Raw genomic sequence first — 18,746 nt, forward strand, 5'->3', positions numbered from 1 at the left:
AATGATTTACAATTTTCAGTGTTTTTGAACAATTTTGTACCGAGACACATGTTTTTTTTTTATCTAGGTAATGTGAGAATGTTATATTTGCTCTTTTAAAAAATTACCAGAAAATCAAGTTTCTCACATTGTATTGCATGATCAGGCCTCTACAATAACATTTTTTTCAACTTGTCCAGGAGGACTTTGCATTATAAGTTGATTCAAGGAACAAAAGAAATTTAAAACAATAGAACAGAAGTTAGTTTTATATCTTTTGAAATATTTTTCAAAAATTATGAGTCAAGAAAAACTGAAACTAGTCATGTCACAGAACTTAGGATCTACTTTTTAACAATGCCAAGTCAAATCAGACTTGCATATGAGGCACCGTCTGATAGGCATGTCAATGTAAATTCATTGGATTTGTATCTTGTTTTTATTTTAAAGTCGAATTTTTTGTCAGCTTTTTCCAGTTTTATCCATTTCATACAGTAAGTACAGAGTGAGTCATGGATGATATTACGACACTCATTCCAATTTATAATTGACTGGGGAAGATAATTAGGTCCTTTACTGAGGAATGATTTTAACTCTCCGTCTTGAAATATGTTAAGATCTCCTGTTATAACATGGGAAATTGGTCCATAAATGTATTTGGAATTACTGCAATTACATGAAGTAGGTGTATTTTCACTGATATTAAAATCTTTACACAATTGGCTATAATTTAACACAAATTTCAAGGTAGATTTCTTGTAAATATAACAAATAAGAGGGAGCTCAGTATTATCAAAATATCCAGGAATTTGTTCTTTAACAGAATGGTTGTTAAAAATACCAGCAATATTTACAAAATCAAAACCTTTATTGACGTACTTTATTTTAATAAAATGTTTTTTATGATCTTCAGGACGATCAATTTTAGGAAACAGTTTAGAATAACAATATGCCATTATAATTTGAACAATTTCGTACTTAGGACTGCTATATGAAATTGTGTTGCAATCCTCTAAAATTTTATTTAACTTATTAATCGGTAATGAACAGAGCTTTGTTAACAGATAATGTCTGCCGTTGTTTTTTTAAATAGAAATTAGGTCCGAAATATTGGTGTGATTGGTCCGAAATTTTCTTTGATTGTGATTTTTTCTACGACCATGAGAATGTTTTTTTTCGAACAGTTTTAGAAACAATATCCAAAATGTTAACAGTATCGGTTCTTGATATTTTTTAATCTAATTTAATTCAATTATTTTCCGTGATTGTACAAACTTTGAATGAGATTCACCAGGCTGATTATTTACTTCTTCCAAAGGTTGAACTGCTAAATATTTGATAGGATGACTGTGCTTCTTAAGGTGTTGATAAATGATACTTTTGAATTTATTGGGTTATTTTCTTGAGTGCGTTTAGATAAATATCGACCAGTTTAACCTACGTACTGAATACCGCATCCTGGTTTGTTTCATGTGAGTAAATAAATAAGACTGTTTGTTTTTCAAGTTATATCAGTTTCAAATTTTAAAGAAAATGAGCGACCATCAAGTGTGGACCTTACCGTATTGTTGGTGGAAAGACAGGGACATGTTACTCATTTTTTGGCATGACACTTATCGATAGAAGGGTAACCACGATTTTTATTTTTAAAAATGTTAGCGATGGTAGTATTTTTAGATAGGCGATTTTGAAGATTGAGACGTGTAATTACCCTTTGAACGAGTTAAGTATTTAATATTTTTCCATTTCTAAGCTTCCTATTTGTTTTTTGTTTGTGAATTATATTAGAAAGGAGCAAAGACTGGTGTCCAGAATATGAACCAGCATACAATGAATTAAGTTATGAAAAAATGATAAATCTGTTCAGCTAAAGATGTCAAACGCTATCTGTATTAATTACCCAAAAAAGATAGGGTATATCAGGGTAGCGACTGACGTCTGACTAAATATTCTCGCTCGGACACACACTCCATAATCTAGTATATTATAAGAGCATATAAACCTGTTAAATTAAATTAATATTGATATAGCTTTTACTTGTCTGACCTTTTTATCCTCTAGTACAAGACAATCAGACAAGTGTTATTGTTGAGCCCTAATGATTCCAGTATATATATGAGAAAATGTTAAACCTTGGAAAAAAAGAGTTTTTGGAAAAACTTCTTGTTATATTTCATACTACAGTGGTTACAATATCTATTGAATTCATCTGAAAATTGATACAACCAATCAAATATCAGGTCATTATACAGCTTTTAACCAAAGAAACAATCTGGATGTCAGAAACAGTGAGCAATGCTATTTGTGGGTCGACAGATATAAGTTTAAATGTTGTCATGAGTCAATATATATGTCTTTACAGTATGATAACTTTCATGGAATGGTCAATGTTATGCTTTAACTTACTGTTCCCGTCTAAATTCCTAGTGTTTGTCCAGAGGGAGATCATACTCTGACATCATGGTCAAATCAGATGACAAGCGTCTTCTTGGACCAGGTTCAATTCTGATTGTGGGTAAAACAAATGGTTGTGTACCATCATAAGATTTGTATGGATGGTAATTCTCATTCTGGAATTGATGCAAAACATTCTGATATGAAATTAAAATGTATACCTGTTTCAAATTTGTGTGCAGATCCATGTCATTTTTTTAATTATCATGATTTTGTAATAGAAATAAACATCATAAAAGTTTGAATAGCACACAGACTATCGCTAATAATAAATGAAGCAAGTCCATATGCAAAGCTGTTATAAATATTCAAATCTAAAATTGACAAAAACTTCCTTAAAACTAAATTAGATTCTGTCTAGATTGAATATCTCTATTTTCATAATCTAAACATTACTGATGAACATTTAATGAATCTCAATTATCTTCCTTTCTTAAGACTTACTTTGTAACTTTTACACCATATAAAGACAACTTCCTCATAAAACTTCATTTCCTAATTATAACCGAATAAGTCAAACATATTCTTTTTTGTGCACTTGTATTTGAACTTATCAGTAATAAAATATGTTTGAATATTGAAACTAGCCTGTGTCATGACAATTACTCTCTTGACATTTCTATATTTGCTGGACTGAACCCTCTTGTAACGTCTATAACATATAAATATCAAGAGTAACAGGAAGAGAACAACTACTGATGCGACACCACCGATAATGTAGATTATTATTTGCTCTTTATCGTTTGTTCCTCCTGACCTAATGTCTACTGCTTCTGCTTGTTCATCTGCAATTAAAGTATTTGTAATTAAAAAGTTTTCAAAAGATGAAATAATATGTTTGAAAGGAAATGGTAAATATGTGTCAGCTCAATAGCTGGCTTATCTACAATATTTATAACCAATTCAATCCTTTTTTCCTCCTCATCAAACTTTTAATTGTTAAAAGTCTTTATTTTAGGAATGATTGTAATATTTTTTTCTGTCTATGAAGGAATAATATCATTAAAAAAAATGTGGTGCACACTGAATAACCCACTACATAAGTTACTCTAAAGTGTGTATCAAATTCAACATTTTTAACGATGAACGCCATGATTATTTTTGGTGTTAAAACTGCTTATTCTCCTTTTTTGTAAGTGTTCTATACTTTAAGCACCTGCATAGCCATTTTTACTTGATAGAAATATAAGATAAGGGGGTTTCAAATATTTATTTATTACATATATAAAGTTAAGATAAAGTGATCAGCCATCATATATAGTTGGTAAAAAGTATCTCTGCTTAAGCTACATAATGTCAACTTTGGTAACACTATTGAGCAGTGGCTTTCTGGTAGGTAGCTGTCTCAATATGTTTAATAAAGTCATTAGGGTCACCATAGTCAGCTTGGCAAGAAGTGTAGTAAGCATGATCTTGACCCAATGGCACTGGACTTGTACAATTTAAAATCAGATCTCCAGGCAGAGAAAATATGGCTAGATAATTGGTTGTTTTTAATTTGCTGCTAGGGTATTTGGTAATAACAGAGACATACATGTATAATACATTATATGTCTATGGGATAACATAGTTTGCATTTCATCAAATTATAAAAATTTAGAATTTTCAAAGACAAACATACTTATACTTAGGTAATCCATTGGTTTAGATAGAAAACAAGCCATAAATATCGTATTTGATTTCATTAAGACATTTGTCTTTGAGGCTCAGTACTATAACTGTTCAATGTTTTCAACAGCATCAAATTAAAGTCTTTTTTTTTACATCTTAATCCATTGTCAGTATTTCACTTTTAATCATCCAGACGTGTGTCTTAAACTAGCTAGTTGATGACCAGGTAATTGCCAATAATTTGTTATTGCTGTATATATAGTCTAATAATAAACACCTTTATTAATTAACTACACTGTTATTGGACTTAATATGATGAAAACTGCCTATGCAATATAATGTGTAAACTAGGCCAATACAGAATAACTCGGCCAATACAGATTTTTTTCTGTATTGGCCGAGTTATTCTATATTGGCCGAGTTGACACAAGTGCAGGAATTCATAACGTCTCTAGATTTTACATCGAAAGTCACGATAAACACAAACTGAAAGTAAACAGTTGTTTTGAAGACGCAGTTGTCATTTAGTGATCTTAAACATGCTGAAAATGTCAGAATGGCATACATTTCAGGCTAAAGACGGTTACATTCATTTAAAAGGTATTTTGAAAGCAGACGATAGAACTATTTCAGGTTTGGGGAACGAGTAGATTATCACAAAAGTTCATTTCTTGACGACCTCATAATTTCACGATTGTACACATCGATTTTAAATTAGTTTCTGCATAACACATGCAATGGCAGTACCTTTCCAATTACTATTTATGTGTTGCGTCTAAATTTAAGTTGTAACACTTTATAGTGACTGAAAAGGGTAGAAAAATTCATCAGATGAGAAAATGCTGAAGACACCTGGAAACAGCACCAGATCATTATGTATTGCATCTAATACAAAGAAACAAACTGAGATTTGGATAGTTCCACTTCAAGGTAAAAATATTTATCTCTTGAAATGATATTAAAAAATATTGTAACACTGTAGTTAATTAATAAAGATATTATTACGTGTATTTCTGTATTGGCCTTGTTATTGGTCCTCGGCCAGCTGTATTGGCCTTCGGCTTCGCCTCAGGCCAATACAGCAAGCCTCGGACCAATAACAAGGCCAATACAGAAATACTTACGTAATAATATCATATCATTGATTACTCGAAGCTATTTACCTTACGACACAAAAACAAGAAAAAGAAATGGTGACCTTCTGTTTTTACAGACTTTTCCGATATCAATTTCGAGTTTCTCAAGAGTTTTACCCTGTCAGTTTTAATTCTATAAACAAAAATGTTTACTGAAACTTTTTCGATGTTGACATTTTCAAAAGTTGTAGATTTCAAATTTTAATGGGAGGGATGGAAGAGGGTCTGAAAAACAAGAGATTTCGACTCCCATCGGAAGAATCACATGTATGACATACAAAATTTAATTATTACACAATACAAACTAGACTAAGTGAAATCCCTGGCCACACTTCACTCTGAAACTGTTTTATAGCAAAGTCAATGTTGGATTTCTTTGACAGACACAAATGATGCCCCTGCAGATGCAAAGTCTTATTTAAAAATAACTGTCTAACACTTTACCTTAAATATGACAAAGGTAAATTATATTATCACCCAAAAGAGCAAATATAAATAAGAATCAAAATCCTGACCCCATGCACAAAAAATGGAAAAACCACCAACTAAGTGAACACTTCCTAGCATAAAACTGTAGGACAATTATCTGTATGCGAGCTCCCCTTATGCAAGTAACTACTACAAAAAATGATTAAGAGCAAATATTAAACAAAATCAAAACCCTGACCACATGCACACCTTCAATACATGTACAAAGACTACAAACAGACATCAGAGTGAAAACTTCCTAGAATTCAAACTGTAGGAGGAGTTAAGTGGAATAACTGTACACCCATAATGGGAAGGACATACAGAGAGACACTGACAGGGGTAAAATAATATGACGTTCAGTTGTGGCGGCATTAAAAGAATTAATTTTTTTAGAAAAAACTGTACATTTCCAATTTTCATGATGCCAAACCTTCTATTTTTATGACAGTCTATAAAAAATTTATTGATAATGATGTAATCGAAAATTGATTATTAAATTCTCCAAACGATTAAATCATTTTTATGTGAATATTTTGCTCTAAGACGTATTATTTCTTGGTGAAAAACAAACATTTCTCATTCTTATCTAAGCCTTTACCTAAAACTGTTAGCCAGGCAGTCTGGTAATATCTACCAAGTGGATTAGAAATCAAGCAACCATACCATCCAGCATTATCTTTTGTTACATTCTTTATTGTCAGTATTTCTGGGTGACTTAAATTCACCATGGATTGCTAAAAAATCAAATAAAACAGCATTAGAGGATGAGTATATAAAACATTGAAAAGCAAAATTTTCAAAAAAGTGAACTAAGACAATAAATTATAAAAAAAGTGAAAAAAGAAGAAAATATTTCAATAAACTAGACAATTAGAATCACATTATTTTCTTAAGTCACTTGAGATTTGTCATGCAGTCAGTTTTTTAAATATACACATGTATATATATACTATTGTATAACACTTTTTAACAGCAAGATAAACTTATCAACATACAATAAGAAATTAAATTTAAAGAAACATTCACATCAAGATCATTCAGACACACCATATCTGTAAACATTTCATGACTCAGTGAGACATTTTTCAAGCGACATACATTTTGGTGTGAAAATCCCAATGCAACCTTCTACTTGAGGTATTAATAAGTTGAAGTTATGAAATAACTGTTTCACAAATGATATCGGATATGTTCCTTATGTTGTTACTACAATCCCCTTCCCTTTCATGAATGTGACCTACCAAATTAGACTATTTACCGGACTTGTTATTACATAAGCAACATGACGGGTGCCACATGTGGAGCAGAATCTGCTTACCATTCCGGAGCACCTGAGATGACCCCCAATTTTTGATGGGATTCGTGTTGCTTATTCTTCATTTTCCTATGTTGTGTCATGTGTTCTATTGTTTGTCTTTTTTATTTTTAGCCAGGTGCATGTTGTCAATTTATTTTAGTTGATTTATAAGTTTGACTGTTCCTCTGGTATCTTTCGTCACTCTTTTTTTGAAGTCTAGATTGACTATATAGATATAGATAGAAAAATACTGGTCTTGGCCCGTAATTCCTAAACAGTTTGGACCATCACCACCAAAAAAAAATCTGAATCTTCCTTTTGTGGTTTTAATATAACCAAAAAGTGTGTGAAGATTTATGGAATAATCATAAATAGTTTCTGAGATACGGCACAACATGTATTTTTAATAAACATGATCACTCTAAAATAAGATAAAGAATCATCACAATAAAGTAAACAGATCTTCAGATTAATATAACTTACCACTGAACCATGAAAATGAGGTCAAGTTCAGATGACACCTGCCAGTTGGACATGTACACCTTACAGTCCTTCCATACACCGAATATACTAGCCATATTGCTTGTAGTATCTGAGATATGGACTTGACCACCAAAACTTAACCTTGTTCACTGATCCATGAAATGAGGTCGAGGTCAAGTGAAAACTGTCTGACAGACATGAGGACCTTTCAAGGTACGTACATATCAAATATAGTTATCCTATTACTTATAATAAGAGAGAATTCAACATTACAAAAAATCTGAACTTTTTTTCAAGTGGTCACTGAACCATGAAAATGAAGTCAAGGACATTGGACATGTGACTGACAGAAACTTCGTAACATGAGGCATCTATATACAAAGTATGAAGCATCCAGGTCTTCCACCTTCTAAAATATAAAGCTTTTAAGAAGTTAGCTAACACCGCCGCCGCCGGATCACTATCCCTATGTCGAGCTTTCTGCAACAAAAGTTGCAGGCTCGACAATTAGCATCCACAGATTTTATCAAAACATTATATGATTAGGCGTTGTTAATTAAAGTCTATTTTTGCTAATGAGAGTAATATTAACATGTGGGGATAAATTGAGTTATTTTGTGTTTTAGTATAAATATCGTTGCAAAATTTTGGAAGAGCAGTCACCCTTCGGAAACCCAAACTTGCACTGCTAAAGTCTTTTATACTGGACCTGTACGACTGACGATCAGTCTTCCAGTTGACTTTGTAGTGTTTGGACAAAAATGTATTTTTTGACTCCCCTTTTATTTTTGAGAATATTTTAAGATAGCAGTCAGTGTTCTGGAAGCGTAACCTCACACTACTCGTCATGCTCATGTCATTATACTAGACCTAAAAGATTGTTTTACCAGTCTACTAGTTGACTGTGCAGTGTTGAGACAAAATTTATCTCTGAATCATAATTTAATTTTAGAAAATACTTTTAAGACTTTTATATTTTGATTTTGAGATTAAGTTCATTTTATGATTTAGTAAATTTGGCATTTATTTTATATTTTACATTGTAAGGAGAAAATAGTTTTACTTTGGATTTTTTATTTTGAATTGATACTATGTACTTTAATTGGACTATTATTATTATTTGGAATAATCAATTGTTTAATAATTGATTTATTATCATCATACGTCTAAATTATTATAGTAACTAGATATCATTGAGATGGGAGCCATCTCTGTGGGCCCCGCTGTGAATAATGTGCATTAAAAAATTGTATCTTTACCATAGGACATGGGTTTGTCAACTGAAATCAAAGTTTTTGACCTTGACCTTTGACCTATGAAGTTGTAAATAAATTATGACACACCCTTTGGTGTTGGTTTATAAACATGTCAAGTATAAACTTTGAAATGATAAAGGTTCTCAAGATATAGAGCGGACACGATCTTTACCATAGGACATGGGGTTGTCAACTGAAACCAAAGTTTTTGACCTTGACCTTTGACCTAGGAAGTTGCACATAAATTTTGACACACCCTTTGGTGTTGGTTTATATACATGTCAAGTATAAACTTTGAAATGATAACGGTTCTCAAGATATAGAGCGGACACAATCTTTACCATAGGACATGGGGTTGTCAACTGAAACCAAAGTTTTTGACCTTGAACTATGCCCTAGGCAGTCGTTCATAAATTATGACACGCCCTCTGGTGTTGGTTCATATACATGTCAAGTATAAACTTTGAAATCATAACGGTTCTCAAGATATAGAGTGGACACGATCTTCACCACAGGACACAGGGTTGTCAACTGAAACCAAAGTTTTTTTACCTTGACCTTTAACCTAGGAAGTTGTACATACATCATGACACGCCCTCTGGTGGTGGTTAATAAACATGTAAAGTATAAAGTATGAAATCATAATGGTTCTCTAGATATGGAGCGGACACAAAGTGTTACGGACGGACGGACGGACAGACGGACGGACTGACGGACAGACTGATCACTATAGGGGACCGCCTTTGGCGGGACCCTAATTAAAGTATGAAAACCTAGTGATTTTTAGCCTTATGTTACAGTTCTATGTAATATAGGCATTTTCTAGTAATATTACTGTTTTATGTAATATGGAGACTATATTACACATTTCAGTAATATAACAATATTACAGGTTTTAGTAATATAAGAATTATATTACTATTTTTTGTAATATTACTTTTACTTGTAATATTATATAAAAAAGTAATATTACAGTTTTCAGTAATTGCCTGGACTGTGATAACAGCAAAATAAAATTTCATGTAGACAAGAAAAGATACCAAAGAAGACATCATAAGTCTTAGCTTGTGTCTCATTCCCTTTGATGATTACAAATAAAATATGTTTATATTAAGGGGCTCTCCAGTATAAATCTTTTTTTTCTTTCTAATATATGATTTCTTTATATTTTTCTATAAACATGATAAATGAACTTTATCATATACTTAATAGAACAAGAGGCTCTCAAGAGCCTGAATCGCTCACCTGGTAAACAATGCCTTATTGAACATATTGAACCATGCCAGGCAAACATGTACAGCTAACAATTCTTCAATATTAGAAATACAAGTTCTACCATGTTTACACGTTTCCTTCTAATATAATATGCATACAAGAAGAGCGGCAGGACGTTATTTTTATTACATTATAGTTACAATAAAAGAATTTTAACAATAAAATTGTTATTGTTACATTATTAAATTGTTATTCTTTCGAATTTCTTCATTCATGATTTGGATTTATTCCACTGCTGAGAAGGGGCAAGGGGCTCCAATAACAGCAAAACAGTTAAATGATTTCATTAATAACAGTTAGGCATGGACCATTTAACTTGTAGGGGGACATGGTTTTTTTTCTGGTCAGAATATTTTCTATTTTTTGGAAGTAGCACAACAAATTATTTTTTTGGCAAATTGCAAATTGAAAATTTCAGGACAGGTAGACCTTGACCTAATAAATATTTTAACTTCTAGTCTTATTTGCTCTAAATGCTGGAGTTTTTTAGATATAAGCCAAAAACTGCATTTTACCCTGTGTTCTATTTTTAGCCATGACGGCCATGTTTTTAGACAAAATAGAAAATAAAACACAAACTTTATTTTATACACCCTACTGATCATTCAGTTGAAGTTTGGTTGAATTTGGTTGAGTAGTTTTAGAGGAGAAGATTTTTTAAAGTTAGCAAATATGATGAACAAATTGTGAAAAAATTGTCATTAAAGGACAATAACCCCTTAAGGGGTCAATTGACAATTTTGGTCATATTTAACTTATTTGTAGATCTTACTTTGCTTATCATTTTTGCTGTTTACAGTTTATCTTTATCTATAATGATATTTAAGATAATGACCAAAAACTGCAAAATTTCCTTAAAATTACCAATTAAGTGGCAGCAACCCAACAATGGTTTGTTTGATTCGTCTGAAAATTTCAGGGCTGATAGATCTTGACCTAATGAACATTTTTACCCCACGTCAGATTTGCTCTAAATGCTTTCGTTTTTGAGATATAAGCCAAAAACTGCATTTGACCCCTATGTTCTATTTAAAGTAAGGGCGGCCATGTTTTTTGACGGATCAAAAATCGAAGCACACACTTTGTGCAGGATAATCTAAGGAACTATCATGCTAAGTTTCATCCAAATCCATTCAGTAGTTTCAGAGGAGAAGATGTTTGAAAAATTGTTAACGACGACAGACGACGACGACGGACGCCAAGTGATGAGAAAAGCTCACATGGCCTTTTAGGCCAGGTGAGCTAAAAATGAAATAAAAAAATTGGGTCACCGTTCATTTACGCTAACAATCTGCCTCTGAAAGAAGCATAATTTTTTGTTAATGTCCTTATTTACTGTTGAACTAATAGGAGAAAAAGAGGTAATATCGAAATAAAAAAAGAACTAAATTACAGAAATCGCTTAAATTTTACAAGTATTTAGTTTATGTACAGCTTTTTGAAAACAATAATAAAAAACATAGGTCATCGATGATTTAAAAAAGATATTTCAACTTTAATGCCAAAAAAAATGTATTTTTGCATCAAAGGGAGATAATTTGGAGCTTTTTCAATGCTATAAACATATTAAAAGTCACCTGGGGGCAAACAAAATTGATTTTTTTAGTTGATTTTTGTACCATATCATAAAGCAATAACTAATAGTGTGATGAATAAAATTTGTAATGAAAAAATTCGTAAGGGTTCCGCGGAACCCAGTGTCTCACCTACTTTTGCTGTAAATCGCAGGCTGAACAAAAAAAAGGAAAACAAGAGGCTGTCACAACGACAGCAAACCGGATTTATTAACATTTATTTGTGTCCTAGCAATATCACAAGAACCATTACTGATGAATGGTGAAAGGGAAAATCGTCAATATCAAATTTGACCTCCATTTTGTCATCAGTATCAACATATTAAAATTAGAAAAGTTTAGATTGAATGGTTCATGAGTAAATGCAATAAAGTGAATGGAAACGCCATTTTACGATCTTTCAAGAACCATAACTCCTGAACGGTAAAAGTCAAAATCGTCATTATTGAACATGTTGAACTTGACCTCTATTTTGTCATCAGTAACAACATATAAAAATTTCAAAAGCTTTGGTTGAATGGTTCATGAGAAAATGCACTGACATGACTGGAAACACCATTTTTCAATCTTTCAAGAACCATAACTCCTGAACGGTAAAAGTCAAAATCGTCATTTTGAACTTGACCTCCATTTTGTCATCAGTAACAACATATTAAAATTTGGGAAGCTTTGGTAGAACAGTTCATGTGTAAATACACGGACACGACTGGAAACTGCATTTTTCAGTCTTTCAAGAACCATAACTCCTGAACGGTAAAAGTCAAAATCGTCATTTTGAACTTGACCTCCATTTTGTCATCAGTAACAACATATTAAAATTTGGGAAGCTTTGGTAGAACAGTTCATGTGTAAATACACGGACACGACTGGAAACTCCATTTTTCAGTCTTTCAAGAACCATAACTCCTGAACGGTAAAAGTCAAAATCGTCATTATTGAACTTGACCTCTATTTTGTCATCAGTAACAACATATTAAAATTTGGGAAGCTTTGGTAGAACAGTTCATGTGTAAATGCACAGACACGACTGGAAAAACCATTTTTCAATCTTTCAAGAACCATAACTCCTGAACGGTAAAAGTCAAAATCGCCATTATTAAACTTGACCTCCATTTAGTTGTCAGTAACAACATATTAAAATTAGAAAAGCTTAGATTGAATGGTTCATGAGTAAATGCAATAAAGTGAATGGAAACGCCATTTTACGATCTTTCAAGAACCATAACTCCTGAACGGTAAAAGTCAAAATCGTCATTATTGAACATGTTGAACTTGATCTCTATTTTGTCATCAGTAACAACATATAAAAATTTCAAAAGCTTTGGTTGAATGGTTCATGAGAAAATGCACAGACATGACTGGAAACACCATTTTTCAATCTTTCAAGAACCATAACTCCTACACGGTAAAAGTCAAAATCGTCATTTTGAACTTGACCTCCATTTTGTCATCAGTAACAACATATTAAAATTTGGGAAGCTTTGGTAGAACAGTTCATGTGTAAATACACGGACACGACTGGAAACTGCATTTTTCAGTCTTTCAAGAACCATAACTCCTGAACGGTAAAAGTCAAAATCGTCATTATTGAACTTGACCTCCATTTTGTCATCAGTAACAACATATTAAAATTTGGGAAGCTTTCGTAGAACAGTTCATGCGTAAATGCACGGACACGACTGGAAAAACCATTTTTCAATCTTTCAAGAACCATAACTCCTGAACGGTAAAAGTCAAAATCGCCATTATTGAACTTGACCTTCATTTAGTTGTCAGTAACAACATATTAAAATTTTAAAAGCTTTGGTTGAACGGTTCATGAGTTAATGCACGGACAACATTTGATTGACGCCCGAAAAATACCGAAAAAATGAATTTAATTTTTTACAAAATTAAGTTCTGGATACTATCTTATGATCATAAACAAGCTTCTGTCCAAGTTTGGTACAAACCCAGGATAGTTTAAGAAAGTTAAAGTTAAAAAACTACCTTGATCAAAAACTTTAACCTGAACTTTGCTCTATCATTTTCTATGTTCAGTGGACCATGAAACTTGGGTCAAAACTATAATTTGGCATTAAAATTAGAAAGATCATATCATGGGGAACATGTGTACTAAGCTGAATGGACTTCAAATTCTTCAAAAACTACCTTAACCAAAAACTTAAACCTGAAGCGAACGGACACACAGATGGACGAACTAACGAACGAACGAACGGAGGCACAGACCAGAAAACATAATGCCTCTCTACTATCGTAGGTGGGGCAATCGTAGGTGGGGCATAAAAATGAAATCACATTTAAACTTTTTTTTTACACCAGAAATCAGGGACGTTCTCTGAAAGCAGGAAATATATTTCCTGACTTGTGCTCAACCTGTTCAGACGTCTCAGACTATTTTTACTTAAAAGATTTTATCCTTTAAACAGGAACAGAGGTTAAAGACAAATCCAATCAAGGTGCACTCAGTGGGTTGAAAGATGCTTCAGATTTAAGATCACCCTTGCACACAACACAAATCATGTGGCAAGGCATTATGTTTGTTTTCCTTGATTCCAAATCATATAGAAGCTTCAAAGCAAAAAAGCTTTGATTTAAAACGTTTGATGACTGCAGCATCAGAAAGGTATAAAAAAAAAACCAACGCATCGGAAAGATATCACTAAAAACCAACATAAAAAAAAAAAATTTGGACAAGAATGGCCAATAAAAATTTTCGTGTTGCAGTGATTTTACAGGGTTAGTCGTGGAAAGGGAAACAAACAATAATTAATTTTTGGCCTACATAGCTAGTTGACACACAATGAATGTTGTGTTAGAACTTAAAAAAATTAAATTGGACATTTACCTGCTATGGTCCAATATACAAAATCTAAATACATGATTTGATTCAGCATATTTTAAAAAGAACCCCAACAATTCAATTTTTGATGAAATCAAAGAAAGTTCAATTTTGGAACCTCTAGAACTCAATGTGGACCAATTTGATAAAGGGGCCCAGGCATCACAAATCTAAATAAACGATTAGAATCGGCATATCAAAGAACCCCAATAATTCAATTTTTGATGAAATCAAACAAAGTTTAATTTTGGACCCTTTTGGCCCCTCATTCCTAAACTGTTGGAACCAAAACTCTAAAAATCAATCCCAATCTTCCTTTTGTGGTCATAGATTTCTATTTACTTATACATACTAAAGTTATTATCCCGAAATCATTGGTCTTGGATGACGCTCAACAAGGCAGATGACAACAACGTATAACAAATATCAACTAAATTTTTTTTAATTATTTTTGCGGTTGTATCAAACGGACATATAAACCCATAACGTTAAAAGTGAATGTACCCAAATTCATGCTTCATTAAAAATTTGTGTGAATAAGCATTGTGTATACATTTTTTATATTATTTGGTTGATGCAAACTTCAGTTAGAGAATGGAAACAGAAAATTCAGCATTGTTTCCATAATTGTAAAGAAATATTTAACTTAAATGGAAATTAAGACCTCATTTAACACAAAATTAAAAATAAAAGGTTGAAAAATAAAAGGCAAAGCTACAATATTTACAAACCTTTCGGCTCACTAATGCCATGAATTGATAGCCATACCACAGTGGTAACATCCTGTGTTATCTGATCTAGAAAAGAAAAAAAATACAAAAATAAATATGTAGTAAATATATATACTGTCTTAAGTGTTGAGGTACAATATCCAATAAAGAAAAATAAATTTAACATTAAGCATGTTAAGACGAAGTTGCAAGTGTTGAATTAATATTTCTGAATGCAGTTGTTTGCCAGCCCAGAATTGCATCAATTGAGGGCAGTATGTTTATTATACTAAGTGCTTGCAGAAATTAATCCTAACTACATAAGCCAAGGTTGTTTATAATTATTAGGATTTTAAATAGCATGAAACATAACCAGTGCTTAACAATTGTAAAGTATTGTGTAACTTATATTCAGAACTGTTAACGTTGGATTATGTTGCTTGATGAATTTGGTGATTAGATTTTGTCAGTTGTCATGGTTGTTGTAGGATTTTTCTTGGATTTCAGTATTTCTGTTATTCTACTTTTTTTGTTATGTATAACAGCACTTACAAACAGATTTTAATCATTTCAATTAGCCAAACATCATGTAGTCGCCAGAAATATGGTCATTGTATCGAAGCACATGTGAATGGTTCCAGTATGAAAAGAAGATAATTACACTTTTGCAAGATATGAACAAAGAAATGTTTAGCAACATTTTGAAAGCATATATTTCATGCTATTTTCATTGCATGAAGTTTTAGAAGAACAATAATGTATACAAAATCATACATGTACATGTATTATTGGGGAAAAAAATTAAAAGCAAAGGAAGGGTGCTTTGGCTGTTGTCTTTCATCCTAAGGTCATTGTCAAATGGTGAGTACCCTGATTTAACATAAGTGAATTTCTTTGTTAGTGTGAGTAACCCTGCAAAGACGCCATTGACATTGCAACAATTAATAAAAGTATATTTCAGGTGTAAGTAGGATGACAAAAGTATCTCTTATATTTGGAACTTGTAGCTTAACAGTGGAAAAGGTGTTTTCTAGAATTGATGCCACAGTAAACCAATCTTATTTCTCGGATTTAAACAAATGAGTAAAGGTTCTGTGCTACAAGAAAAAAAAGTATCATAAGTATAATGTGTACATACATTTTGAAGTTATTTTGCATTTTTTACAAAAAATATTTACATGGTAATAATGAGAAGTTCTGTTAATATTCACATGCAAATTTCAAAAACGCACACATGACATAGAGGGAATAAAAAGCCATATCTAGTTGTTACAATGGTCAACAAATATGGTCATAATTTAACTTAGGACTCAATAAAAACCAACGCATCCCAGCTGGAGAAAACTCTGCAAATTTTGTTTGTTTTTGGATTTGCAAATTTTAAATTCTTCTTCTTGTCTTTATCATGTTTATGTGTTTACAGATTTTTTTACATCATTTATTAATCTCCCACATTCATGACATTTGAATTAAATGATTGATGATTTGAAACAATCACATGGTCACAGTGTGCCCACATATAACGTATCCAAAGACGATTGTGTAAGATTTATTTTAATTCATTCAGAAGTTATATTATAACTTGCTTATTTATAAAAATCTGACATTTTTTTTTTTAATATTGCAATGTATTGTAATGAAAGAAAAAACAGTGTATCGTAATTTTCTGTCGATAAACACATCTACATATTTTGTTCTTGTTATCTACAGAGTTTTATAAAATTCTGTTGAGTGGTTTCAGAGGAGTTGGGATGACTAGAACAGGACTGATGGACAAAGTCAAAAACATTATACCCTACAGAACTTTGATCCATGGGTTATAATTAATGTACATGAAATAAAAATCTCAGACATAAGAGATTTTATTTTACTTACACACAATTTTCCATTAGGATCCCCCATGATGCAAACTGTCACATGTCAGTTCTTACCATGCTGACCAAACCAATCACTCTGTTTTTCTCGATACTGTAACAAAAAAGAAAGATACATGTATAACAAAGGTATATGTTCCATACTCCAAGGTATATCTAAAAGTAAATGTCCATAAAAACTGTCAATACAAAATCCCACTATCATATCACTATTAGGTAAAAATACCATTTTTTTTTTTAATCATTGTTAATGTTCCATTTTCTGTTCATCGTTCCAGAGTTTTATTTTTTTTACACTATCTACATGTATAGTATATAAATACAAATGGTGTTGTGATGTAAACAAATGACACCATAATGACATTTATGTGGTGAAAACAGATACTTTTGCAGATTAAGCTATTTATTTGTCTAGCAAATATGAATAATTGCATACAATTCACATTTTGTATCATAATCCTTCATGCTTAACAAATAAATTATATACGTGTATGTAATCTGGCATATTTGACTGTAAACACTGAATTTGACTGAGAATGTGTATGTATGCATTGAAAGAAGTGAGCTCCTTCTTCATGTGTTCATCAGAAAAACCAGATGCTCCGCAGGGCGTAGCTTTATACGACCGCAGAGGTTGAACCCTGAACGGTTGGGGCAAGTATGGACACAACATTCAAGCTGGATTCAGCTCTAAATTTGGATTGTGATTAAATAGTTGACACATCATAGGTTTCTGACACAGAATGAATGTGTTCTAATGAACTTAAAATTTTTGTTTTCTCTTAGAGCAATTCACTATGCTGTTGAATATTAAACCTCTCAAAAAAATGTTTGAAGAAATTTTCTTTTTTATTTATGAAATTTCAAATGAGAAAAATTGAACCCAATTTTTTTAATCACATCCCCCTTTCCCTTATTCCAAAACTAATCTCAATTAAAATTTCTAATGGAGTTTGCAACAATAACTACTCATTTAAATACATCATAAAATATTAAGATGTAAAAAAACTGCTTGTTATCACTGAATGGTAAAGATTATTTTAATTTATCAGTTGGTAGTAAAAAGTGAATATACATTGTATATTGTATATAACAAAGATTTAAGTTGATTCTGGACAAAGAAAGATAACTCCAATTAAAAAAAAATCTTGCTATTGCACAATATTTTGCAATTAGATATTTCTTGCTTACTATTCTGGACAAAGAAAGATAACTCTAATTAAAAAAAAATTTGCTATTTCACAATATTGTGCAATTAGATATTTCTTGCCATTGCCCAATACTGTGCAATTGAAAAGACTTGCTATTGCACAATACTTAATATAATAATTTTAGATCCTGATTTGGACCAACTTGAAAACTGGGCCCATAATAAAAAATCTAAGTACATTTTTGGATTCAGCATATCAAAGAACCCCAAGATTTCAATTTTTGTTAAAATCAGACTAAGTTTAATTTTGGACCCTTTGGACTTTAGTGTAGACCAATTTGAAAACAGGACCAAAAATGAAGAATCTACATACACAGTTAGATTTGGTATATCAAAGAACCCCATTTATTCAATTTTTGATGAAATCAAACAAAGTTTAATTTTGGACCCCGATTTGGACCAACTTGAAAACTGGGCCAATAATCAAGAATCTAAGTACATTTTTAGATTCAGCATATCAAAGAACCTAACTGATTCATTTTTTGTCAAAATCAAACTAAGTTTAATTTTGGACCCTTTGGACCTTAATGTAGACCAATTTGAAAACGGGACCAAAAGTTAAGAATCTACATAC

At 31.7% G+C, this 18,746-nt stretch overlaps 1 protein-coding gene across 1 annotated transcript in view; it reads right to left on the reverse strand.

Annotated features, from left to right (window-relative positions):
- LOC143074220 (vacuole membrane protein 1-like) overlaps window positions 1-18,746 on the reverse strand; it is a 127,210-nt gene that overhangs the window by 101,866 nt on the left and 6,598 nt on the right. The window contains exons 6-7 of the mRNA XM_076249770.1: window positions 17,020-17,056; window positions 15,110-15,175 (exon numbers count right to left, since the gene is read on the reverse strand). Coding sequence (XP_076105885.1) covers window positions 15,110-15,175; window positions 17,020-17,056 — 103 coding nt within the window. The remainder of the gene's footprint in view (window positions 1-15,109; window positions 15,176-17,019; window positions 17,057-18,746) is intronic.

This window comes from Mytilus galloprovincialis, chromosome 5, assembly GCF_965363235.1.
Source record: "Mytilus galloprovincialis chromosome 5, xbMytGall1.hap1.1, whole genome shotgun sequence".
In the NCBI taxonomy this organism is placed as follows: Eukaryota; Metazoa; Mollusca; class Bivalvia; order Mytilida; family Mytilidae; genus Mytilus; species Mytilus galloprovincialis.